The sequence below is a fragment of the Uloborus diversus genome, unplaced genomic scaffold, assembly GCF_026930045.1.
Source record: "Uloborus diversus isolate 005 unplaced genomic scaffold, Udiv.v.3.1 scaffold_241, whole genome shotgun sequence".
NCBI classification, from domain to species: Eukaryota; Metazoa; Arthropoda; class Arachnida; order Araneae; family Uloboridae; genus Uloborus; species Uloborus diversus.
The window spans coordinates 15,406-42,581 of record NW_026558397.1 but is presented as its reverse complement, the minus strand read 5'-3'; the positions used below and the strand labels follow the sequence as shown (position 1 = coordinate 42,581).

Here is a 27,176-nt window from a genome sequence, read left to right as displayed (position 1 = left end):
GGAAGAAAATTGGAAATTTCAAAAATTGAAAACGTATCCCTTTTTTGGGAAGTCTTTCATTCTACATATTTTTTTCTCTTTTCATTGAATCTCATTAAAAATATGGCTCAAACTCGCCAGATGACAAATTTGGATGATCAGTAGAACTCCAATTATCCAAACCCCGACTATCCGAATTGCTGATTATCCGAACTGCTTGCAGATTTTAAGATAAAAAATATCCCATTGTAAACATATACTAAATAAACAAAGTAGACCCCTTTCTAAGAGAAACTCCAATTACCCGGATTTTCGCTTATGTGAGTGGGCTCCGGTCCCAATTGGTTTGGACCAATGGTTAGAAGTAGCGAGTTACAAGTAGCGACGTTACTGTAGCAGCTACATTTTTTAGTAGTTTGTAGTGTAGCGCACTACTTTTTAAAAAAAGTAGTGTAGTGAGTAGTTCGATACAAAAAAATAGTAGTTTGTAGCGATTTCTAGAAACTAATTTTAAATAAACTTTTTTTAAAAAACTAGCTGATGTGTGCATCACTTTTACTGCAATTCAATGTCATTTCCCCATTATTGGCAGTTTTAATGTGATTCAATTGTTTACTCAGTAAATATCACCAACAGTGGCCAATTTGAAACCAAATTTAAAATTAAAAAAATCGCCAAATTTGTCGCCAAGTTGGCGACAAAAACTTGGCAACCAAAAGACTGGTGATATATCGCCAAGTGTCCGACAAATTATAATAACACCTGAGTTTGCATCGATATTAACAATGATGAAAAAAAGTGGCAAAAGACCCCTTTAGAAATACCCGAATGCAACCAAAAAGGGGAGGTGCACAACGAGACCCCACTAGGAGTCTACGTACCAAATTTCAACTCTCTAGGACATACCGTTCTTGAGTTATGCGAGATACATACGCACATACGGACGTCAGGAGAAAACTCGTTGTAAATAACTCGGGGATCGTGAAAATGGGTATTTCGGGTATCTGTACGTTCTTAGGCATATATCCACGTGTGGTCGGGTCGAAAAAAAAACTCAACGTTCATTTGAGGGTGAGCAAAATAGAAATTAAGGTCGATTTTTGAGTGAAAATTTTTTCGCGAATACAATACTTCTTTTTTTGTAAAAGGAAGCAAAAACAGGCATTTTGTTTGGGGGAGAGGTAATTTGAAATCAATTTACATTAAATTTGCATTATTTTTACGACAACAAGCACACAAAAAAAGGGACAGGAAACTTTCGCACATTAAAATATTAATAATAATGAACAAAAGGAACAAAAAGTTTTTTCTGTAAAATTTTGAAATATGCAATCTTAAAATGTTATTTAGAAACATCCGAAATTATGTATTACTAGTATTACCTAATAAAGTGCTGCTGAAATGTAGGTTTTAAACACAAAAAAAAAAAAAAAAAAGCAGTACACTGTGCAAACACATTGCAATAAGGCCCGATATAAGGCTGATGATAATAAGGGGCCCTATCAAAATGGGGTCTCATCTATTCAAATCTTACAATTTTATCCACTGGTTAAAAGATTTCTGCAGCTATTTGGTGTGCCCTAAAAAACGGAGGCCACTGTGGCATCTTCGCCAAGATCTGTCGCCAACTTGGCTAGGAGAACTTTTCTGAGAGGAGAGATGAGAGAATGGAGTGGGAGGAAAAAGGATCGCCATGATCCACGGAGAAGGTCTTGATGAGACTTTTTGTTTGTTTGGGGATCTAAAAAATGTCCACGGCTCGGCTCTTGTTTCTAAATGTTTATGTTTGTGTAGTGTGTAGAATGTGTTGTCTAATATTGTGAACCTAATAAAAGTTTTCTAACGAAATGGTCGACATTTTAACACCTCACGACACTACACCACCAAATAGCCCCGGCCCATTCAGTGTTTAAGAGGGAGTTCGGGGGTTTCTTCCCAAAAAAGTGTAGTATTGTGGGCTTCAAAGGGGCCCTTTAAAAAATATATTATCACGAACATCAGAGCTAAATGGCGAACAATAAATGAGCCAGCAAAATATGATTCAGTAGAAAAAAGTTAACATTCAGTTAGAGAGATTCAGTGAGAGAGAAAAATTGTAATGAATAGTCACATTAGATTTTCCAAGTGCTCGAATGTAAAAATTGAAAGTAAGGAAAAAGAAAAATATCAAGAGATTCAGGAGCTATAAAATTAAGGTATCTTTGTAAAGTACCATATCAGTATAAAAGTTAATGTTTTTTTTTATTGGAGCCACCACACGCTTTGTATTTTAAATAAATAAAAAATATCAGGCTAGAAATTGATTTCACAGTGGGAAACCATAGCAATCAAACGGTTTTGGAAAATAAAACCTAAGGGAGGATTGTTCTCAAAAGTTTTATCCATATTCAGAAGAAAAGAAAAGAGGATAGGTACGTAACCAGGAGGAGAGTCTAACGGTATCCTTTCATTTTACGTCATCAAAGGAAACCTTGAAGTGCGATTTTGAAAGAACTCCGCAGGAAACTTCCCGAAACTCACAATAACAACGTACAATTCCGTATTAAGGACTTCTATTTCGAAAAATGTCCAAGAAAACACCTCATCGTAACCTCTAGAAAAGCAAAGTTTCTATCATCAATGATCGTCTCAAATTTCGCCGACTTGCAAACTCTGAACACTGCCGTAGGAAAGTAAACGTCAGTATTTGCAGAATTGAGTTTCCGAGATCGTTTTGGATTCCATATATAGAATAGACAAATTTTGCCATGATTTTTGCCAGTCCCTGGATGGTTGGACTTCTTTGCCTGCAGACTTTAGCTGAGCATAATGGAGTGGTCTTCACTAGTGATGTGCCGGATCGTTAAAAAAGTAGATCTACGGATACGGATCTCAAAACGTTTTTTCCCAATTCAACTATCCAAGTTTAAAATTTATTACGGAAGGTATTCCCGTCATAATAATGGCACTGTTTCTTCAAAAAATGTCATCTACGGCGAAAATATAATAAAGACTATGATTTACTCTTTGAAGAAATCTCCGTTAAAATGGAGGGAGAGTTGGAAGGAACGGGTCAGCGCTGCATCAATGCTTAGATGGAATGTGAAAAATTATTTCTAGCTTACTCGGTAGATGTAGGATACGGGAGCAACAATGTAAAGCTGCTACTGGATAGGCTAGAAATAATTTTTCGCTTTTTATTTCAGCATAAATGTAGCGCTGACCCATTCCACCCAGATTACTCCGACCGACGGAATAACAGAGCCGGGAACACCTTTGCAAACAGTAAATAGAGACTTTTGTCTCACTTTTTTTGAAGGATGCCGGGAAAAACCAAAATGAACCCCAAATCAATAAAAAAAAACTAATATTAAACTAAAAATTAAAAAAAAAAACATCTCAGAGGACCGTTGGCTTTTGAAATGATACCTTATAATTTAAATAGGGAATAAAACATAATTTAAACGGAATTTAAGTCTTTTATTCAAATATTTAAGAGTTTTTAGAATAGAAAAGTTCCGTTTAAGATCCGTCAAAAAAGTAACGGATACAGATTTTTATTTTTCCTCGGATATCCGCGGATACGGATATCCGGAACATCACTAGCCTTCACGCCTTGGGTAACCCTACCACGAGAACACACTCCCCGACGAACTTCACCCACTCCACCCAGGGCCACCCCCTCACCACGATGAGATAGCCTGCTCGGAATTAGGCCTGAACTGCTCGGTAGCTAGACCTGAACTGCACAAAGCAAACGTTCTACACAGACAAAGCCGAAGAGGTCACCAAAGCCGTTCTTGAAGCTTTCGGCTAAAATAGACTCTTTTTATACATATCTATTAAATTGCATTTTATTTTGTACTAGTGGCACCCGCACGGCTTTGCTCGTAGGTGAAAATTAAAAGGTCTTTTGGTTCGCCTGTATATTTACCAATAATGTGTGATGAATTTCTCGCCGACTGGCTTGCCCATGTTACGGTTCCACGTCATGATAACTTGGTAATTTACTCGTCCATCTTATGATAATTTTGCTTGGGAAAATGTTCTTAAAATTAGAATATAAAAAGAACCACATCGAATTTTCAAAAAATCGCTTCGAGGTGCACACCCCCATGCTACAAACCAATTCTGTGCCAAATTTCATGAAAATCGGCCGAACGGTCTAGGCGCTATGCGTGTCACAGAGATCCTGACAGACAGAGAGAGAGATATATAGACAAAGAAACTTTCAGTTTTATTATTAGTAAAGATTTGTTATACGACAACAACAACAAAAGACAAATGTTGGAAGTTTACGTTTTTCTTCATTTTCAACGGAAACCAAACAAGCAAGCTTGTACAATAAAGCTGAAGTACAACAGATTACAAAAATGCAAAGAAGCGAAAAAGAAATAAAAGAAAAAGATTGCAGATACTGCCCTTTAACTTCCCACGGCATTACACTGACCTAAGTTTTTAACCTCGCGGCGGCCCTGCATTCGTTATATTCCTTTTCTTTCCTTCCTTTTTCTTTAACCCATAATTCGATTCGATTCCAAGTCACAACTGACTACAACTGTATTCATGTCGAGGACTGCATACTAAGTGCCTTGCCGCCATTATTTTTTATGCCGATAGATGGCAGCACCATCACCGGATCGGACAGTTAATGAGAATTTAGAACTAGTCCAGGAGCTAATAGCTACCTGGTGCTAGCACCCACAGAGGTATCGGTTCACTCGGAGGACATTGAGACCACGAGCCTATTTAACGTCGCTCAGTCCCCCTTAATGACGACGGTGGGTCTTCGACCATCGAGGTTCGAAATCAGGACCCTCCGGCCCCCGAATCCGACACTCTACCGATCGGACTACCACGGCCCCTTCTTTAACCCATAAACTCGACAGATTGTGTGTGAATGAGAGGGAGGGGAGATTTACTGCTAAGCTATAAGGACAGGTGCGGTGGAATTGCCCCTGTTTTACGTCCCTGAAGCCAGGAGTATCCTCCTTAACGACCATTTGTTTGTTTTTTTCCAGGTTCCCGCTAATAATGGCATTAGAGGGAATAAATGGAGGCATAGAAACTAGAGGTGCCGGCGCTTACTTCAAATCTTCACAGTCCAGAGTCCGCCGTGGCTGGAATGGTCCTGGTTGTGGAGGCCCTGGTGGCGCTGGCGGTTACAATCAAGATTCTGCTCAAGGCTACCAGGGTGTGGGTGACAATTTCCCAAAGCATCCGCCCTGGAACACCAACTGGGGCTAATTGCGGTTGTCCACTGACAAGCATCGATACTTCTAAAGGTTAGGCAACAGATTGTTTTTGAGAAAACTCGCCTTATTGCGTCTAGAAAGCTGGAGACTTTACGTAACTATCTGAAGGAGGGGGAAAGGGAAGCATACAATATTGCAACCGCGAGGGTTGAAATATGGGTCCCGAAGGGACCGAAAAAAAAAAGCACGTGAAATAAATTGTTTTACTAAGTTCAGTTCTTTTGTTATTCGTAACATCACATTGTACATAAGTTTTTGCCCGCCAACCATGCTGTAGATCAGCAATTTGGAATTTAAAAAATGCGAACTACAATGGGGTCGTTTCCAAAATTTTTAAAGTATTTTTTTCTGAAAGAGCTCGCTTAAAACATAGGATCTGACCATTTTTTAAATAATTTGTTTAAGTTTAGTATTTTTAAAAAATTACTTAATTCGGTGCGCTTTTATTCTTTATGCTTCTGCCGATGACATTACAAATGATGAAATGCCATTCTGTGTTGCCATTCACAGAGCAAAATATTTAACTCGCATCTTTACTCACGTGTATTGGCAACGATAGGGTTGATACATGAAATACACCGCCAGCTCAGTCCTTTCCAGCCGAGGACTGCCGTTTCGTGCTTATTAGCACTCATCAGCCCGGCATAGGAAACTGACTGAGCTGGAGATGGAAAACCTCCATGGTATATCCATGGATGGATATACCATGCCTGGCCATCAATTTTCGAGTTGAACCGAACCATTGCTTCGGTCACTCGTCTGGTCAGTGCTAATTCTGTATTAGCTACCAGTTTGTTTGGCCCTCTTGGCTTTCATATGAGGTTTTCCATCTCCAGCTCAGTCACTTTCCTATGCCGGGCTGATGAGTGCTAATAAGCACGAAACTGCAGTCCTCGGCTGGAAATGACTGAGCTGGCGGTGTATTTCACGTATTTCTGCTTTAGCCCTGGCTAATGGGCGGTAATTTACCGAAGATAGGGTTAATAGCAAACGTAGAGCGCAATTTTAATTCGCTTCTTGCTATCATAATGTGGAAACGCGATGGAAAGATGCGCCAAAGAGCATCATTTGTGACGTCATCAAGACCACGCCTTGTTTGAAAAATCGGACATTTTAAAAAATTAATTAAAAAATAACTGTTGGGAAAATGAAAGTATTTTCTGGGTTCATGTTATTATGTTTGCTTATTCTATCAATTTCAGTGACAAAAAGTACTACTTTTGATTGAAGGAAACACCCCCATTGTTCCAAACAAAGACTCTTAAAACTTCGATTCGTAAAAGTAGTACGAAATGTGTTCCTTTGACTTGCCTTTTTAAAAACGCTTGAGAGCGCCTTTAAGAGTGCTATCTCGAGGCTACTTTTTAAAATATAGTTGATGAAACTTAGACGTAGCTTGAGGCAACTTGAGGCTTAAGAGGCAACTTTTTTTTAATGTTGAGAAGTGTTGTTTGTTTCATTTATTGAGAAAAGCTCAAAAGCATAAAAGAACGAAAATCCAAACAATTCAATCAATTTCTGCACAAACTAAATAAATAAATAAAAGGATAATTGAACGAACCAACTACAAGTCAAGTGGTCGGTTGAGCGAAAAAAGACAATAAATCATAGTAATTGTAAAGTTATTAAATTGTCGATCAAAGTTTCACGCGTCAATAATCCATTTATGTCAACAATGAAATCGTTCGTCGAATTCTCGCAGATTCACATATATGTTAATGACAACTGACTGCTAAGATTGAAAAGGCGCCATACCTGTAACAGAAAATTATCGAAAAATCTAATTCATTATACAATAGCTTCTTTGTTTTAAAGACGCTACCAATTTTCTGTATTTAAAGACGACTTTGGTCCGACGACGAAAAATCCTTATATTTAAGGACGCATTCTACTTACTGTTTGACCTCGGATTGTATGTAATTTGGCTATCTGCCAAGTAAAGACTATTCCATCTGACTGAATCTAGCGGGGGAGAAGGGAAAATAACGATGGGATTTTGATGCACGCGTTTTATAATGCCACTAGTGCCTTATTCATTTATTGCATTCTCTAAAATAAAATGAGGAAAAACAAAAATAGTTACCATGGAAACAACAAAAAGAAAAGAAAGTATTTTCATTTCGTTCCGGAACGTAAAAGCGAAATGGTAAGCTCTAAAACTTTGTTGTGAATAAATAAATCAATTACTTTTTGCCGAGAGAATATAGATCAAATATACTTAAGATTAAAAAAAATGTTGATGAGAGCAAATTTTTATTTTTACAAAACTAAGGCTAAATAATAGAGAGGCAAAAGAGCACATCTGTAACAAACCAACTAACACCCCTATAAACTAATAGATAGGTCCATTTCCGCCAATAAACCGGATATTAGCCTTTCCATGTAATCGATGGTCAAACAGTAAGGACGATTTTTTGTGGTCCCTTTAAGTAGTTCAGTAGTTAAGTTAAAGTCGTTAAAGAGAGAACCAACTGTATTAGTTAAATGTATGTTCAATAAAACTTTTTACTTCTTTTTCTCATAAACATACATTAATTAATTTTCGCAATTTTTCAGGAACTCTATGGCCTCCAAAAAAAATCAACTGGTGCTTCCAGAAGCGCTTGCGAAGGACACCCCCTCTTATGTACTTTGACACACTAATAAATCAATTTTCTGAAGCATGTGTGTGTTAACTGATGAAATGACAATAGCACGCAGACAAAATATTTAAATGACTAATCGCAAAAACTTTGCAACTTCAGCACGACCCTCCTTAAAGTTACCAAGATCAGTGTTCTGGGGACTAAAATTTTTGGAAATTGCCATGAGAGACCCTCTAGGCCACTATTTGGAACGTCTATTAGTCACAAAACAAACCACTTATGGCCTCCCCACTCCTTCCCCCATCCGATTTTCAAGCTCATATTTTAATACTGATCCCTCCTAAACCGGAGTTAAATCAGCGCAGGAGTTGATTGCTTTTTTACTTTCTTCTATATCTAATATATAGAAGAAAGTATTAGATTCGTACAAATTTTCGAATTTTGACCGCATTCGAACGTTTTGAGGTGTGCTGAGTCCATTTCGACCCATTTATGGAAAATGTCTGTCTGTGTCAAACCAGTTTTTTGCGGCCGCTCTGCGGCAAAAACTACCGCATGAAATCGAACGAAATTTGGTACACATACGTGCCCGTATGTGAACATGTGCCCATTGGTTTTCGGCGCGAATTCCTCCAAGGGGGGGGGGGGTGAACGATGGGACGTTTTAGAGTTATGCGTACCAGCTATTTCCCAGGAAGAAACTGGGGGAATCAAACGAAATTTGGTCCATATGTTGCCTCTAACAGGTACAAGTGATGATTTAATTTTGGTGTCAATAGCTCAAACGGGGGTTGAGCTATAGAACGTTTTTTTGTCGTCAATTGTGACTGCTGTATCTCAAGAAATAATGAACGGAATCAAACAAAAATTTGGCAACAATTAGCCCTTAGAGGGTATAAGAACTGATTCTATTTTGGAGTCAACAGCTGAAAAGAGGGGGGGGGGGGCGCAATCGAACGTTCTTTTTTCCCATTGTGAGTGACATATCTCAAGAAGTAATGCTACGTTCTGGATGAAATTTGGAATAAATGTGAATCCATATGTAAACAGGCGTTGGTTCAATTTTGGCGCCAATCGCTCCATGGGGGGCTGATGTTTTTTGTGTGAACAAAAATAGCTTTATAATTGCAACAATAAGAAAGACTGTCGTCTGCGTATTTCGTGTGATTTTAATTGTTGTAAAATGATCAGAAAAGTGCGATGATTTAAACTTTTTAACTGTTGCCATCTTGCGTTTGTTAACAAATAAATGTTTGTATTTATTTTAAGCAAGGCTTTTAAAATAATTTTCAATTTTCATTCTTTGCTTTGCTTTTGAGATAAATTGGGAATTGGGATGGTCGTCAAGTTTTGGCGTGTTTAATTTTGTTTTTGTTGGGAATATTGCTTCCTCGTCAAGCATGGGGAGGGATCAGAATTATTAGAAAGATATAGAAGAAAGTTTCGTGATGGCCACAACATACTAGTTTATGTTCATTTAACTTCTGAAAGCTATTCAATTACATTACTTTTTCAGCCCAATTAAATAAAGATGAAATTAAATTCGTCCTAAATTTAATCTAAAACTTGAGGCTATGCATATAGCCAGAAGTCAAGGAAGGTCAGAAAAATGCTTTCTAATTGAAAGACCTTCTTAGTGTGTGCATTATGAGCTTCTGTTACCGGAGGGGGGGGGGGGGGGGCTGAGAGGAAATTAGCCGACTGACACACCGTTTAGTCTCAAGTTTCTCATAGCGGGGCTACAGATACCTAAGCCTGCTAAAAACTGAAAACTAAGTGTAATTAAATGAAATCGAGTCAGTCACAACATGGAGCAGGGGAAGGTACCTACATAGAAGAAAATAGTATGTGCTATTTTTGGTCTTTAATCCAGTCTAAATTTAGAGATTTAGCTCAAAAAGCACTCAAAAATTTTCTACATTTAGCAAGAGAAAAGCCCTGTGCCACATATCGTCGCCTAAGAGCAATAGTAAGATATCTTAGTGTTGTTTCTGGCATTAGATACCTTATTGTTGCTCTGAGGCTACAATATGCTAGCGTTTTATAAATTAGGCAGTGAGAAGCTAAGCGATGTAAGCACCAAAATTAAAAATTTGAAGATAATCAGCACAATTTTTATGCGAATCTCTCCTTTGTTTTAGGGCAAGAGTAGCTCTGGTAGATGCTGCTATAGAGTATGGTTTAGGAAAAAAAAATTAGTGAAAGCCTACCTAGCATCTGAACTCAAAATTGATTTACCCGAAACTTTAAAAAATCCACTTAAATCCCCTTGCTTCTTGCTGCCTCATATAAAAATGTAAAGTCATGAAACACTTTTTTTTTAATCATTTTTCTTTTTCTTTTTCAGAAACTAGCAGCGTTGCGCGACCTACCTTGGAAATAAAAGTTGCATTGACGCATGTTCAAAATTCATGCTCAAATAAAAGGAGAAAAAATACAGCGAAAAATTTCCGTCAACAAATAGAAAAAAACGCAATTTTATTACTCAAAAGTTTGAACATAGACCTCTTTTGGAGTTTTTTTACTTCCGAAAACCTTCCTTACGCGGACTCCTTAGCATCAAATGATTTTTGGATCAAATTTGGGAAAAATAAGGCGTAGTTTGTAGATAAGTATAAAGGAAAATACACACACGTAAAGAGAATCATTTTTAAGTGATAAGCTGGGTACATTTTCTTCGTTAGATCTACAACGTTAACAAAATAAATGAAAATTATAAAAGAAAACCTAATTCAAAACAACATTTAAAAAAAGGATAAAACTGCCATTCATTATAAATTGCTCTAAAAAGTAAAAAAATAACTTTATTTTTTAAACATCATCGATGTTACTGTTAAACATAAATTTTAAGTCTGTGCAAAAACAACAGATCAAGTGATACGTAACCATAAATCAAGTTAAAAGAAGGTGCAAAACACCCAATGCTTGCTAGTCCATAATCAATACATAACTTCAAGAATGAGAAATTTTCAAAATTGTAGTTGATGGAAATTGCAGCGGAGAAAGATTGTTCAACTGCAAGAGATAGTTTTGAACGAAGATGAAGCTTATTACAGCGCATACTTGAGCATTTCAACTAGGAAACAACAAAAACGCATCCGATATATCTGCTGTTGAAAAAGATTTAAATTTTTGTTGCAGTTGGGCTCGTTTTTAAATCACCCATATCAAAACCGAGGATAAATTTTAACTCTTACCTTTTATTTCACTTGAATAAGTTTAGCAACCGAATGTTTTAATCGGTGTACTTCGTTTCACTATTTTCACTAACAATGTCCCAAATATTTTCAATGAAAATGATTTACCAAGTAATGAAATCTAGTTTCTTCCTTTACAATTTGAGTTTTAACTTGAAAGTGTCATATATCAGACTTATTCGACAGAAAAAGAGTTTTTACGCTCACCTTTGCCGGTTTCATCCAACATTCAGCTGGGTTTGTTTAGTAGAACACTAAACAAATAACTTAGGGGTCACCAATCATAGCTGCAAACTCGAGCATTTCAATAAAGAATCAACAGAAACACATATGAAGTAATACGTTTCATTGAACTTGGCCTGAGAATCTTGTTTATATGAGACTGGATTATGAGACTGACGCGCTGCCAACTGCGCTACCGAGGCACATCTTGTTTATCTTTACGATTCCGAGTCACAACTGACTACAACTGTATTTATGTCGAGGACTGCATACTAAGTGCCTTGCCTCCATTATTTTATATATCGATGGATGGCAGCACCATCACCGGATCGAACAGTTGATGAGAATTCAGAACTAGTCCAGGAGCTAATAGCTCCATGGTGCTAGCACTCCCAGAGGTATCGTTTCACTTGGAGGACATTGAGACCACGAGCCTATTTAACGTCGCCCAGTCCCCTTTAATGACGACGGTGGGTCTTCGACCATCGAGGTTCGAACTCAGGACCCTCCGGTCCCGAATCCGACACTCTACCGATCGGGCTACCATGGCCCCTCGAAAATACTTGCGGTCATTCTCTTTCGGTCGACCCGGTTGCCACCGTACTTGCCACAGTCTTGACGTATCAGAGAGATCACATGGTATTTTTTGGCCATTCCGGTCGTGTTTCAAGTTTTATACTGAATTCTAATTGGAGCGTCGTCTACTACTGAACTAGAACTAACCATGCTGAAACCGCAAGTGTTCGAAAACACAGCTCTTCCACCCGGCTCTCCGGGAATTAACAGTGACGTCATAACCGCAAACTGACCTACTACGTGGTTAATTGGTGAGCTGTTTTCGAACGCAGTGTAGGGCAGAGTTTTGCAGCACAGAGAAGGAAATTATATCCAGGTTAAGGAACGGAATCAAACCCTCCATCTCAGAAACATGAGGCTAACGCACAGCCTAGCTACTAATCTCCGCAGGATTATCAACAAACCCGAGGGTTACCACAAAATAAAACTACAACTGATTTTATCTTTTTTATTCATACCGGAAGCTAATCGGCCTCACATGCGCAGAGGAGCACGAACACAGCGCATTCGCCTCCGAACAAGCACATGAAAGATTATCAACACAAAAAGAAAATAACAACCAGGGCACCGGTGCGAATCGAACGCAAGACCTCCGGCATACAAAGCGAGGCTTCTTCCTCAGATCCAAGATGGCTGTTTTACAACTGATATAAAATACGAATTTTGGTTCCTATATTCCGCTTGATTTTGTCTAAATGCATTTTTCATACTTTGACAGCTCCAGAACTTGACTGCGCCACCATGCGACGCTTAAAGAAATTATCTAAAGCGGTGAAGCATTTTGATTTTGAGCAGGGCAAGTTATATGTATATCACATATTCTGCAACTCTGGTTAGTTGATCCTGACAGTGTTTACCTGTTTTGGGGGAATTCAGTGAAAAAGGAACGTGTAATGGCGCGGATTTGAATTGGAATATATTTTACAAAAGAAAAGTAAAAATTAAGCTCAGCTTATCTAACTACCAAACGGCACGACCTTGAGGGTTAAGGATCTGGACAAAATTCTTGATTTAGGTCAATTCCCACTGAATATGAAACCAGCTAAACCGGTTTGGACTGCATAGGTCCCAGTTCGGTCGTAATGGGGGCACAAAATTTCTTGTTTAGTTACAGAAAAGCAATGGTTTTTCCTTTGAAACTAACCTTTTTTCATTCTTTTCTTGATATTGCATTGCAGTATCACCCAACTGAATGCATTCACAGAATAGAATAAATTCCACCACTCCTACGTTGTACTCACAAGAGACGCGACATAGTATGTTAAGAGAGCAAATAGAGCTCCTTGCAACCGAGCTGAAACAGATGCACTCAAACAATTTTATCTGAGCTCATATCTAGTACGAATTGACCTAAATCCAAAAGGTTATCCAGCTCCTTGACCCACAAGATTTTTGCCGTCTGAACTACACTGATTTGAAGGACTCCAGAATGGCAATGGCGTTTTTGCTGGAATTCGAAACTTTAGAACAATATCTACAGTCCTAAAACATTCGGCGTATCTTGTCAGTACAACGAAGGGGAGGGGGGGGATTCACAACACACCTTTATTCTAAGTTGTGAGTGCATTTAATTGTCTCATTCAGCATTGCAAATGCAAGGAAAGGGTAAAAGGTTTGATTTCATGGGAAAAAACATTGTTTTTCTGAACTCAAATAACAACTTTGAACCCCCGTTGCAGCCGAACTAGGGGCCTATGCAGTCAAACCCTTTACCTGGGCTCATATCCAGTGGGAATTGACCTGAATCCAGAATTTTGTCCAGATCCGTGACCCTAAATGTCGTGCCGTTTGGTAAAGAGAACTTTTTTCCGCCTCCAGTAGACAGATTCCAGCACTGCCACATTTAAATCTCATGACTGCCCTGTTTGCGACCCCCCCCCCATGCCCCCCCCCCCAGTTGTGAACTCAGAGTTTTATAATATGATAATAGTCATCATTCTCAGAGTTCATGCTATTAATGCCCCCCCCCCCCCCACTTATTAACCAAAAGATGTCCACGGTTGGGGTGATAGCGCTGACTATGCCAAAAAATTTTTTATGGTGGTTGTCTTCAGGGGTATTTTTTTCTTTTCTGTAGGAGGGGGTGGGAGAGATCTCTCGTTCTTAGTTGGTTTTCTTCTTGTTGTTGGGGCGGGAAGGGGGTAAGCCCCCGTGAGTTAACTGTTAAACACTACTTTGTTATATATTTGTCACTCTAATTAAATAATTATGAACATCAAAATCGTCCAAAATCCGACATACAGAGTCTGTATAAAAAATAATGAGACTGAGTTGTGTTCTACGAATTTATTGCAGATAATAGTACTCACACCCAAAATTCTTCAAAGTAAGATCCTTGGCCTAGCACACACTTATCTCATTGAATCTTCTAAGTTCGAAGACTGCTTTGTAGTCTACTTCCAGAATGTCCTTTAAATTCTTGTACCAGAGCTTTCACGGTCACCAGAGTTCCATGGTGATGCCTTTTTAGTGATGTTTTCATCTTCGGGAATAAAAAAAAGTCGACTGGAGCTAAATAGTGGCTGTAGGCGGGCTGGGGAAGCGTAGAGATACCATTATTGACCAGGAAGTCTTGGAGGATGAAGCTGGCGTTAACAGCATTTCTCAAGTTTTCAGCAATGGTGCTGCGAACTGTCATTTTATCAAGACCAACTTCATCTGCAATCGTTCTCACACTTAACCGGTGGTCCGAATTTAGTACAACGCGCACACGTTCCACAGTTGAGTACGTTCTGCTCGTTGACGGAGACCCTGTTTGAGATTTATCCTCGACGCTCTCCCGGCCATCTTTGAAACACTTGCGCCACCGAAACACATGCGCCTTCAACAAACAATTATCTCCGAACACTTGCTTACAAATCTCTGAGGCCGATTGACCAAATTACACACAAAACTCAATCGCGTAACGCTCCTCAAATGCTCTCTGCATTTTGGAGCTGGAACCGACGTTTGCAACAGAGGTTCACTATAACGACGATGCTGTCCGAACAAAGACTCCCACGCGACTGCGGACCGGAGTGAGTCCCACCAGTAACCCCTACCATAGACCTAACCAGTTTCTGCGCATTTGAGCAGTACAGTCGCATCAGGAAAAAATGAGTCATTACTTTTTATACAGACCCTGTAAAATGTGCACGGAAATCTAGCAAGAACTTTTTCATTCAATGTTCCCTGAGTTTGCTATTGTGATAAATACATAAGGGGAAGATTGGAAAGATATTGCACCTTATCCAAATCACCCGATTGACACTGATAAGTCGAAAATTGCATACTAAGAAGAATTTATTTATTTATTTTTTTTTCAGTAAGTTACCGTCCTATACCCGGGGCTGAGGCAGAAATACATAAAACACAGCTCAGTCATTCCATCCGCGGACTGCAGTTTCGTGCGTATTAGCACTCATCAGCCCGGATTAGGAATTGACCGAGCTGGAGGTGGAAAACCTAACCTCCGGAGCCAAACAATCTCAAACTATCTTCGCTCTCTTAAGATGTTTTCCACTTTCAGCACGGTCAATTCCTAATCCGGGCTGATGAGTGCGCTAATAAGCACGAAACTGCAGTCCTCGGATGAAATGACTGAGCTTGCGGTGTATTTTATGTACTTCTCATATTGGTGTTTGATTCGCGAATAAAAACCTCTTTTATAGCACAAACTATAAAAAATATTGGATTTTTTTCAACATTCCTTTTGAAATTCAATAGGCTTCCTTTTTCACAAGCCCCTAGCATTCTTCTTCAGAATTCATAATTTCATTGATTAGGATCATGCTATTTACTATTTAAAAGAATCTCTCCATCTATCCCTCCCATTAGCTCCGCCTCAAGTTCTTTTCCCGCTTAATTATTCTGCAGTATTCAAACCATGAATCATAGCCTATTCAACCTCTCGACAATGAATCTTATGGTAATTTCACATCTTTTGCAACATCATTAAAATACTGTAACTTATCCTCAGGCATTTACGCGTAATGTTCTTTTCCAGTAACTCGGAATAATTTTGTATTTGTTTACGTATATAAATACGGAGAGTAGTGGTACGCGCACACACTGGGTAGATTCGGAACATATCAAGATGAAATTATTTCTTATTTTTCTCTTCATCCGCAGCATCACGTGAGTTCTCTATTTTCATTTTTTTGTATGATTTTGCAGTATTTTTCGCCTATTATGGGAAATTTCACATCATCATGCTCAATGCTATAATGGGGGGCGGGGAAAGAGGGGGAACGCCCCAATATTTGCTTTGCTGTAAAAAAAAAAAATTCCTGTAAAAACAATGCAAATATTTTGCATTGTGTGTGTTTTGCAAATGCCCCCAACATTTTTTTCCCAATTTGAAAAGTTAATTTATAGAAGACTAGTGGCACCTGCACGGCTTTGCCCATAATAGAAAAATTAAAAGGTCTTTTGGTTCGCCTGTATATTTACAAAAATTTATGGTGAATTTCTCGCCGATTGGCCTGCACCATATTACGGTTCTGGGAGTCTACGTACCAAAATTCAACTTTATAGGACATTCCGTTCTTGAGTTATGCGACATACATACACACATACGCACATACATACAGACGTCACGAGAAAACTCCTTGTAATTAACTCGGCGATCGTCAAAATGGATATTTCGGGTATCTGTAAGTTCCTAGCAGAGCTGTGGAGTCGGAGCCGGAGTCGGAGTCGAAGAGTCGGAGTCGGATAGATTTTGGGGTAAATGAGTCGGAGTCGGAGTTGTTCAAAAACATGCCGACTCCGACTGCGACTCCAGGCTTCTTATTTTCTTTCCTTTTCACTGATTCTCCTTGCATTTTTTAAAAACTGACTACCAATTGGTTCGATTACATGTATAAAAAGATACTAATGAGAAAATAACAGCCGTTATGGCAATCAGCTAGCTTGAGTGCTTACCGAACTTTCTGTAGCCGTCCCCTAGTTTGCTTTCTTTTGAACTTAACTAATAGCAACTGTCAGCAAACGATTTTGTTGCCTAACATTTTCAATTAATCACTTTCAAATAAAAATAGAAATATAGTGTTTTGTTCAATCTCAGTTATAAAATAGTAAAAGAAATGTAACAAATTAGTAAGTCGAGGCCCGTAGCTAAGGTTGAAACGTTTAAGGGTGATCGGCAAATTCAAAAAAGTTATGGCGCGAAAGCACGAATCCAAAAGATCCGATGAAATAATCTCATGGTTTTTTTTTCTTTATTAAAACTATTTCTATAAGCTTGGTTCTCACTAAAAAGTATGGAACAAAATAACTGTAAATAATTTTTTGATTACAACACTCAATAATTGCAGTTAATCTTAAAATCTTCATATTAAGGTTAATTTTTAAGCAGCCAATAAAATTTAAATTAAAAATTTAGCGAAGAAGAAATATAGACAGGGGCGGACTGGCCAGGTCGGCTAGTCGGGAATCCCCGACTGGGCCAACCGCCCAGTGGGCCACTTCAAGCAATTTTATTTATTGAGCTTAATACATTTAAATTCACACCTAAGATTTTTTAAAATGTCATTAAAAAATAAATAAATAAAATCATGTAATTCGTTTAATCTATGCAAAAAAAAGCGTTTGGAAACAGGTTTATTTTTTTTCCACCGTAAGCAAGGACCAAAGTAAATAGCTCGTAGTAGTTCACCACGTACGAATACTTTCCTCTCTTTTATCAACTTTCGCTCTAGTTTTTTGAGCTCTGGGGGTCATGACTCCCACCATCTAGGAAACGGGAGGGGGCCAGAGAAATTGGGGTCCGACGCGGCCTGGAAAAGCGCCCGGGACGAAAAGAGCGGGTTAACACATATCCAAAATCCTCAAATTTTAATCCACTACTTTTAGGTTGGTGTACTTTGTATGAGAGGGTGAAATATGAGAAGGTGAAATTAGAGTTTGGTTGAAATTGGAATTTTCAACATTCAGGTTCTCGTTCAAAAGGGCATGTATCCAAAATTAAGATGGTGATATCTCCTTGTTTTTTTTTACAAAAAAATTTCTTACTCTGGCCCTTTGATTTGCTGTGCTTTTGTGCTCAATTCTGTACCCAGTTGATAAAACTATTTTGCTCTTACCTTAATTCGTTTTTCTAACCTCCTGAGCATTATTGGAAAATGGATATGTTCCCTTTTGATAAATTAGTCTTCGGTTGTAATCAGGGCAAGATTTATGCTTAACGGGGTACCTAATGTATTTCAGATATGAGGTCCCTCTGTAGTCTAAAAGTCACCAACGATACTAGCCTTAAGTCTACAATTAAGGACTTTGATGCAAGAACCAGTTCTGTCCAAACTTTTTTTTTAAATTCATTTTTGCGTGTGGCCGATAGTATAGAAATTTCTATTGATGCTATAACGGGAACCAAATGTAAGATCAGACCTCTGCTTTCTAGTAAATAATGTGAGAAAAGATATTAGCCTTACTGATCTTATTTGTTGGTCTTACCAAAAATGAGTGAGCGTGGACTTACTTAGTTCTTGGTTCTTGCATCAAGGCCCTCAATTGTATTTTTCAGATTTAAATATCGAAAAATTTCAAGACAAAGTCATCGAACCTCCGCCGTTCCTTTAAAATCACTAAAGATAGCGTAAAATTTAACATTTTGAAATTTTCGTGGGAGAGCTCCGTAACCCTTTTATAAGCACTATAGCCAAAAATTGATTTCAGTTTCAGAAAAAATGCCCTGAGGAAACCAGTGTTTCCCCCAGACCAATAAAAGGGCAGTGCGCTTTCAGATAAAAGGGTACTGTTTAGAGAAGTTTTGTAAAACACAAAAGGTGCTTCTTTTACTTTTTGGTTTTCTAGGTACATACAATGTTCAAGTGTTTTCCATAGTAATCATTTTTAAAATATTGAAAAGTTTTTCGATGTTTAGTTTCAAAGGTAATGCAAAAATAATCAGATATATTCTAATCAGTGAATAAAATATGACAACGTATATAAAGTACAAATTGAGAATGGAAAAAGGTTAAAAAACCAGCAAACAGCTGTTTCGGCACTCTAAAATACAAGTGCCATCATCAGTGCAATTAAAAACGAAGACAGGTTCACCCGACTAAAACACAGTCGAGGCGAACAATGGAATGAGAGACGAGTTGTAAAAGATATGAGAGCAGGGACATCACATTTACAACTCGTCTCTCATTCCATTGTTCGCCTCGACTGTGTTTTAGTCGGGTGAACCTGTCTTCGTTTTTAATTGCACTGATGATGGCACTTGTATTTTAGAGTGCCGAAACAGCTGTTTGCTGGTTTTTTAACCTTTTTCCATTCTCAATTTGTACTTTATATACGTTGTCATATTTTATTCACTATGCAGTACAAAGTTTTCGACTTCTTTTTATGTATATTCTAATCAGATTCTTGTGGATAAGTGATTGAAACGAAAGGACAGGCTTATGTGAATCTTTGCCTTTTGAAAAAAATTTAGCTTTTGTGCAGTTTTGTCTAAACTTTTAAGGGGCAAGGAGGGATGATCAAGTTAAGGCTCAAAAGTTAGCTTAAAAGCGGAAGGGCACAGCGTCCTCCTAAAAAATCTGGGAGGAAACACTCGAGAAACCGGTCCAGTGTCCTTTTAATGTTTTCAAACACATTATAAGATTATGTTTTTAAAATTCCAATGTTAAAAAATTAAGAAAGAGAGTCGCCGTTTTCCTTATAGTAACTAAATGTAGTTTAAAATTGGGTAGAGTATACTTCAGTTTTTAAATGTTTCCAAATGAGATCACTGAGCCTCCTTCTCTCTCAAGCTTGACCAATGATAGTTTTTAGTTTTTTAATAGTTCAAAATTGAAACGTTTTCGTAGAGAGCTCCCGATGCTTCCTTGTTCCATTAATTTTACCAAGGGTAAACCTAAAATTGTATTTCTAAAACTTCTCATTTTGGAGAATTTTTAGGAAGAGCCCTCGACATTCTATTGTAAACAAAAATAGCCAAAAATAGACTTAAATTTTGAAAAAAAAAAGAAGTTAAGAAAACAAAAACGTGGGGGAACCTTTTCTTTTTCCTTTGTTCAACGTTACCGAAAATGGTAAAATTGCGCTTTTTGACATCAACTTTGAAAATATCGTTTGGAAGGGAACTAGAACCCCGTCTCCCGATTCTTTTCTCCTTATGCCTATACAGATCAACCAATTTTGAAAAATTTCCGGAGGAATTTACCTGATTCTACTCTTTCCTTGTATCCTTCCTATGTTATCAGTATAGAAGTCTAAAAATATGCCTTTTAAGACTTGTAACCATTAGTATCCTTCTTTCAAGTCACATTAAAAATGTTAGCTTTATTTTACCTTTCACAATTTTCTTTTTTTAGAACTTTAAAACTTGATTTAGAAACTTAAAGGGAAATAGGAACTAAAGCGGTAGTTTAATGTCTTTGATCGGCTCGGAAGAATCGAGATCTGGTACTGGTTAATATAACTTTTTTAATTTACAGAGGTGGGCCAAAATACTCTTTTGCCGACTGAGCCAAAGTCAGTCAGTCCGCCCCTGAATATAGGTATAGTAAAAGCTATTCGTATAAATTTGTATACCTCCGCATTTTGTGTAAAATTAGCTCCTCACGTATATGTGCCCTATTTTCGCTGAAATTTTATTGATGAAATATAATTAGTAAGTCGAGGCCCGTAGCTAAGGTTGAAACGTTTAAGGGTGATCCGCAAATTCAAAGAAGTTCTGGCGCGAAAGCACGAATCTAAAAGATTCGATGAAATAATCTAATGTTTTTTTCTTTATTAAGACTGTTTCTATAAGCTTGGTTCTCAACTAAAAAGTATGAAACAAAATAAGTGTAAATAATTGATTACAACACTCAATAATTGCAGTTCATCTTAAAATCTTCATATTAAGGTTAATTCTAAAGCAGCCAATAAAATTTAAATTAAAAATTTAGCGAAGTAGAAATATAGGTATAGTAAAAAATATTCGTACAAATTTGTATACCGCAGCATTTTGTGTAAAATTAGCTCCTGACGTATATGTGCCCTATTTTTGTTGAAATTTTATTGATAAAATATAATTTAAAATATATTCGCGAAAATTTTCAGAATTAAAATATTTATATTTTTTTATAAACTCTGAAATTAACTTTTGGTGTCATCTACCAGATCTGTGTCACCCGGGACAACCACCCCCTCTCAAGAACTTGGATTTAGAAAAAAAAGCTTTTTTTCTCACAAGTTACAGCTTTCAAAAATTGAAAGCACACGATTTGATCAATATCAATTTGTTAAACATTAAAGGGGGCCAAATTACAGATAATCCTTTTCAAATTTTTTAAAAGAGATTAATAAGTCATCTCACTTTTTAACTCGTAACTATTGGGAAATTTGATTTTTAAATTGAATTTCGAACGTTGTATGCGTCTTAGGTTTACAATAAAAAACAAAATGCGAAATTTTCATAAAAAGGAATTAATATTTCAATCTCTGTTTAGAGGTTTCTCCCCTTCCCCTGAAGGGAGAGAGGGAGTTGAAAAAATACAATTAAAAAAATAAAATAAATCCGGAGTCGGAGTCGGAGTCGGGCGTTTCAAAATCCAGGAGTCGGAGTCGGGGTCGGAGTCGGCCATTTTCCTTCCGACTCCGCAGCCCTGGTTCCTAGCCACATATCCACGTGTTGTCGGTTTGAAAAAAAAACTCAGCATTCATTCGGGTGTGAGCAAAATGGAAATTAAAGCCGATTTTTGGGTTAAAATGTTTTCGCGATTACAATACTTCCTTTTTTGTAAAAGGAAGTGAAAAGGTTCAAATTTTTTGTTTCAAAACTTTTGTACTTCTTCTGTTCTAATAAAGGTTCCACTTACTCCAATCTGTTTGTTTTCCAGTTTGCTGCCATCAGAGGGAATCGACGCAGGTGGAGAAGTTGGAGGCGATCTCACATCTTCACAATTGAGGGTCCGACGTCACTATGTTGGTCCTGGAAGTTACGGGGGCAATGGTGACTATGGCGCAGGAGGTTATGGAGGCCATGGAGCTGGCGGTTATGCCGCCTGGGGCCCTGGACTAATTCCCTCTGGATTTCGTCGCGGTAAGGTCCCAATGCGGGTCTGGATGTTTGGCTAAGAGAATGTTTTCGTGCAGACATCGGAGCAACTTTTTTGCTAGACAAAGGTAAGTCAAAAGCTTTCCATTTCTTGAGCAATCACGATTGCTTATTGTTCTCACTTGACTGTTTTAGGCGTTCCTATGATTTTATTTTCCCACCGCCGCCCTCCGCACCATCACCGTCGACCGGCTCCTCACGATGCTGCTCCTATAGCGAAAACCTTCTCCAGGTTTCGTCAATGTCCTACACACACGCGCATACACACACACAACTACACACACACGCAAGCACACACACACACACTCACATACAAATACATACACCTACATACACATACACAAACACATACACACACTTAAACACATACATACACACACACGCATACATACAGACAGATAGATACACATACACACAACTACACACACACTAAAACACATACATAGACAGACACGCATACATACATACACCTACACACTCATACACAAACACATACACACACTTAAAAACATACATGCACACACACGCATACATACAGACAGATACACATACACACAACTACACACACACTCATCACACTCATGCCTACACACAGACACAAACACATATGCCTACACACACATACACATACCCCCTATACACACATACACATACCCCCTACACACAAACACACACCCCCCACACACATAAACACACATGCCTACATAACACACACACACTCTTGATTGCGAAAAACATAATGAATTCAAGAGGTCAAAATTCAAATTAATTTTTTATTTTTATTTATTTATTTATTTTTTATTTTATTTTTTTTTTTTCTTGAGCAATCTCGTTTCACAAGCGATATACCGAGAGCTCTATTATGCTCCCCAGAGACTGCAGTTTCGTCGTTGCCGTAGACTCATCAGTGTGGAATAGAGAATGCTGCCTTACAACTGGCCTAAATGCGACAACTAGCTGCTTAATATCCAAACTTCGCCTTCAATTGACAAGTTGAAACGTGCCATTGCTGCGGACACTCTCCGGTGTGCTAAATTTACTTTAGCTACCAGTTTGTTGGCACTCTCAGCTTCAATGAGATGACATCAGCTCGGTTATTCACTAATACAGACTGATGAGTTCTAATAAGAGCGAAATTGCATTCTCTGGATTGCATAACTGGACTGTCGATTTTTTGCTTGTAGTTCTGCCTTAGCTCTGTCTTAAGGGCAGTAAATTACTGCTCAAACTCGCTTCATTGTCTACATCGATTGCGTGAGGTGTAAAGTTTCCACCTCGCGTGTAAAGACAACAATATAAAGCAGTCTTTAAGAGACGTTTAATCTTCTTTACTAATAATAAAGCTGAAAGTCTCTCTGTCCGGAGGATGTCTGGATGTCTGGATGTCTGTGACGCGCATAGCGCCTAAACCGTTCGGCCGATTTTCATGAAATTTGGCACAAAGTTAGTATGTAGCATGGGGGTGTGCACCTCGAAGCGATTTTTCGAAAATTCCATGTGTTTTTTTTTTTCTATTCCAATTTTGAGAAAAAAAATATCATAAGATGGACGAGTATACGAAATTATCTTAACGTGGAACCGTAACATGGGTACAAGCCAACTGGCGACAAAATTCACCGTACATTATTTGTAAATATACAGGCGAACCAAAAGATCTTTCGATTTTTCTATTACGGGCAAAGCCGTGCGGGTATCACTAGTTAATAATAAAGCTGAAATTCTGTCAGGATATCTCTCTCTGTCCGGATCTCTGTGACGCGCATAGCACCTAGACCGTTCGGCCGATTTTCATGAAATTTGGCATAAAGTTAGTTTGTAGCATGGGGTTGAGCACCTCGAAGCGATGTTTCGAAAATTCGATTTTGTTCTTTTTCTTTTTCTATTCCACTTTTAAGAACATTTTACCCAACAAAATTATCATAAGACGGACGAGAAAATGACCAAGTTATCGCAACGTGGAACCGTAACATGGGCAAGGCAATTGGCGAGAAATTCACCATACATTATCTGTTAATATACAGGCGAACCAAAAGACCTTTCAATTTTCTACTACGGGCAAAGCCTTGCGGGTACCACCAGTATATCTAATATTTACAGCTATATTTACAACAATTCATCGTACAAGATTTTTAAAACTTCGAGAGCGCATCGTCTGTGGCTCTCAACTCTTCGCTCAGTAATATCTCTCCTCTTTGACCAACTTACTGTCTGACCATCGATTGCATGGAAAGACTAATATCCGGTTTATCGGCGGAAATGGACGTATCTATTAGTTCACAGGGGTGTCAGTTGGTTTGTTTCACATGTGCACTTTTGCCTCTCTATTATTTAGCCTTAATTTTGTAAAAATGAAAATTTGCTCACAGCAACATTTTTTTAATCTAAAGTATATTCGATCTATTATATTCTCACTACAAAAAGTAATTAATTTATTTATTCACAACAAAGTTTTGAGCTTACCATTTTGCTTTTACGTTCCGGAACGAAATGAAAATATTTTCTTTTCTTTCTATTGTTTCCATGGTAACTATTTATGTTGCCCCTCATTTTATTTTCGAGAATGCAATAAATGAATAAGGCACTAGTGACATTATAAAACGCGGGCATAAAAATCCCATCGTTACTTTCCCTTCTCCCCCCCTAGATTCATTCAGATGGAATCGTCTTTACTTGGCAGATTGCCAGATTACATAAAATCCGTGGTCAAACAGTAATTTCCTTTAAAATCGGGATTTCTTTGATGGAGGAGCTTGACTTTGCTTAAACCTAGAGCCGCTATATAGACAGACCGACGCATCAGCTTAAGTTAAGCCATTTTGGATCGGATTTCGCATTGTTGCACTGCTAGGGTTACCACAGCAAAGTTTCGGATTTCGCCAAATTTGCAGAAAATAAAATTTTATTTAATAAACAATTCACGTGCCGCTAATAATTGATCACAGTGAACAATCACCAAACGCGATAACTTGCCAGAAAAGACAACCCCTCAAACACGCGCTCCGATCCAAAAAGGCTGATCTTACGCTGATGCGTCGGCTCGTATATATATAGGGGCCTTACTTAAACCAGACTCCGGTGTGACGACACTCTTCGCAAGTTATGCTTTTCCCTGCTGTCTGGGATTTGGAACCGCGATAACCTTTAAAATCTTCACTATAGAGTCACCGACATCACCTCGCACCAAACAGAGAAAGACTATGTACACAAAAAATCCAATTTTCGATAGAATTCGGCTATTGCCAAGGCCCGACTAACTAAATGTGAGGCCCAAGGCCCGCAATGCTTTGGAGTTCCCCCTCTCTATTATGTCACATAAGGTCAATGCAAAAAAATGTTTAACAATATTTTGGAGGTATGTTTTTAATTAATAAATCATTAGTTTTCATTATTTTCGCAAAAATGCATGATTTTTTAATGCTATGTATAAGTTTTTAAAAAATCGGGACCCCTGAGGAAGATGGGGCCCCAGGCCCAGGCCTAGTTGTCCTGTGCGGTAATTAGGCCCTGGCTATTGTGAAACCCACATGGCTGGTTTTTCGTAGAAAAGAGAGGCTGTGGCCCGGGATTCACGTAACTCTAGACTTATAAAGCTTCCATTCTGATGATAGGTATAAAACACCAGCGCAATGTGTTGTTCTCACGCTGAGTGTGGTATGGGAAAATATTTCTAGATCAACTCCACACATTGAGTCGGAATAGCAGACAACTGGAGGAATACTTAAAATACACCACCAGATCAGTAATTCCATCCGAGGACTGCAGTTTCGTGCTTTTTAGCACTCATCAGCCCGGAATAGGAATCACATGAGCTGGAGGCGAAAAACCTCTTAAGGGAGCCAAGAGAGCCAAACAAACTGGTAGCTAATGTAAGAATTAGCACACCAGATGAGTGACCGCAGCAATGGTGCGGTTCAACTCAAAGATTGATGGCAAAAATTTCCTATTCCGGGCTGATGAGTGCTAAAAAGCACGAAACTGCAGTCCTCGGATGGAATAACTGAGCTGGTGGTGTATTTTAAGTATTTCTGCTTCAGCCCTGGCTTAGGGTGGTAACTTACTACAAAATAACTGGAGAAATAGCATCGGTATAGCTGGTCTGGTAGAATATGGACGAAAATTCTGAATTTAGGTTTATTCACACTAGATACGAGACCAGGATAAAGTACTTTTGTCTCCGGTTTGGTAGCAATGGGGATCTAAAGTAACTTGTTTGACTCCAAATACGCTATGACGCTTTATTGGAATTTAAAGTTTGGGCACATTATTTGCTCTCCCAACACATTAGGCGTCATTTTTCGGTACAACATAGGAGAGCAAGGATTTATTTTATACTAGTGGTACCCGCACGGCTTTGCCCGTAGTAGAAAATGAAAAGGTCATTTGGTTCGCCTGTGTATTTACAAATAATAGATGATGAATTTCTCGCCAATTGGCTTTGTTAATTTGCCCGCCCGTGTTACGGTTCCACGTCATGATAATTCCGTAACTTACTATTCCACGTTATGATAATTTGCTGGGTATAATGTTCTTAAAATTGGAATAGGAGAAGAACGAATTCGAATTTTCGAAAAACTGCTTCGAGGTGCACAACCCCATACTACAAACTAACTTTGTGCCAAATTTCATGAAATTCGACCGAATGCCCTAGGCGCTGTTCGCGTCACAAAGATCCAAACAGACAGAGATCCAGAAGGACTTTCAGCTTAATTATTAGTAAAGAAGGAGGGGAATGCATTCAATAGGCTCATGCTGCAATGCAGTAACAAAAAAAAAAAAAGGTTAACTCTAACAAAATTGCTCTAAAAAGTGAAAAATAATTTTATTCTTTAAACACCATCGATAATGCTTTTAAACATAATTTTTGAAGTTGGCGCAAAAACAAAACGTAAAATCCAGTGTAACCATGCTTCGTTCATATTTTTTTTCAGAAAAAGCATCCTAAGTTACGAACGAAACATTTATATTGCTATTCAAATATGCTGTCATCAATGCATAATGTATGTGATAGTGAAGAAACTGGACCTGGTTAAATTTATACTTGCAGTTGAGATATGGCTGTGAATGATTTTATCTATCGTTTTTGCGCCAACTTCAAAAATTATGTTTAAAAGCATTATCGATGGTGTTTAAAGAATAAAATTATTTTTCACTTTTTAGAGCAATTTTGAAGTCGGTTCTATTTTTTTTTCAAAATTTTTTTATTTCATTCTTTTTAGTGTAAATGTAGGTATTTCAGAAATAATAAGAAGTTACCATCACGAAACTTCACATTTTTTTTCTTAAAAATGCTCCATACTAAAAAAAAAACTATTGACACGTATTAAACTTTGGGCGATTGGCACTAAAAACT

General features: G+C 38.1%; 1 protein-coding gene across 1 annotated transcript in view; it reads left to right on the top strand.

The window, feature by feature from the left end:
- Positions 1-27,176, top strand: part of LOC129233197 (uncharacterized) — a gene marked incomplete at its 3' end in the record, with an annotated part of 48,545 nt that overhangs the window by 9,198 nt on the left and 12,171 nt on the right. The window contains exon 3 of the mRNA XM_054867259.1: positions 21,577-21,763. Within this exon, the coding sequence (XP_054723234.1) occupies positions 21,577-21,763 (187 nt within the window). The remainder of the gene's footprint in view (positions 1-21,576; positions 21,764-27,176) is intronic.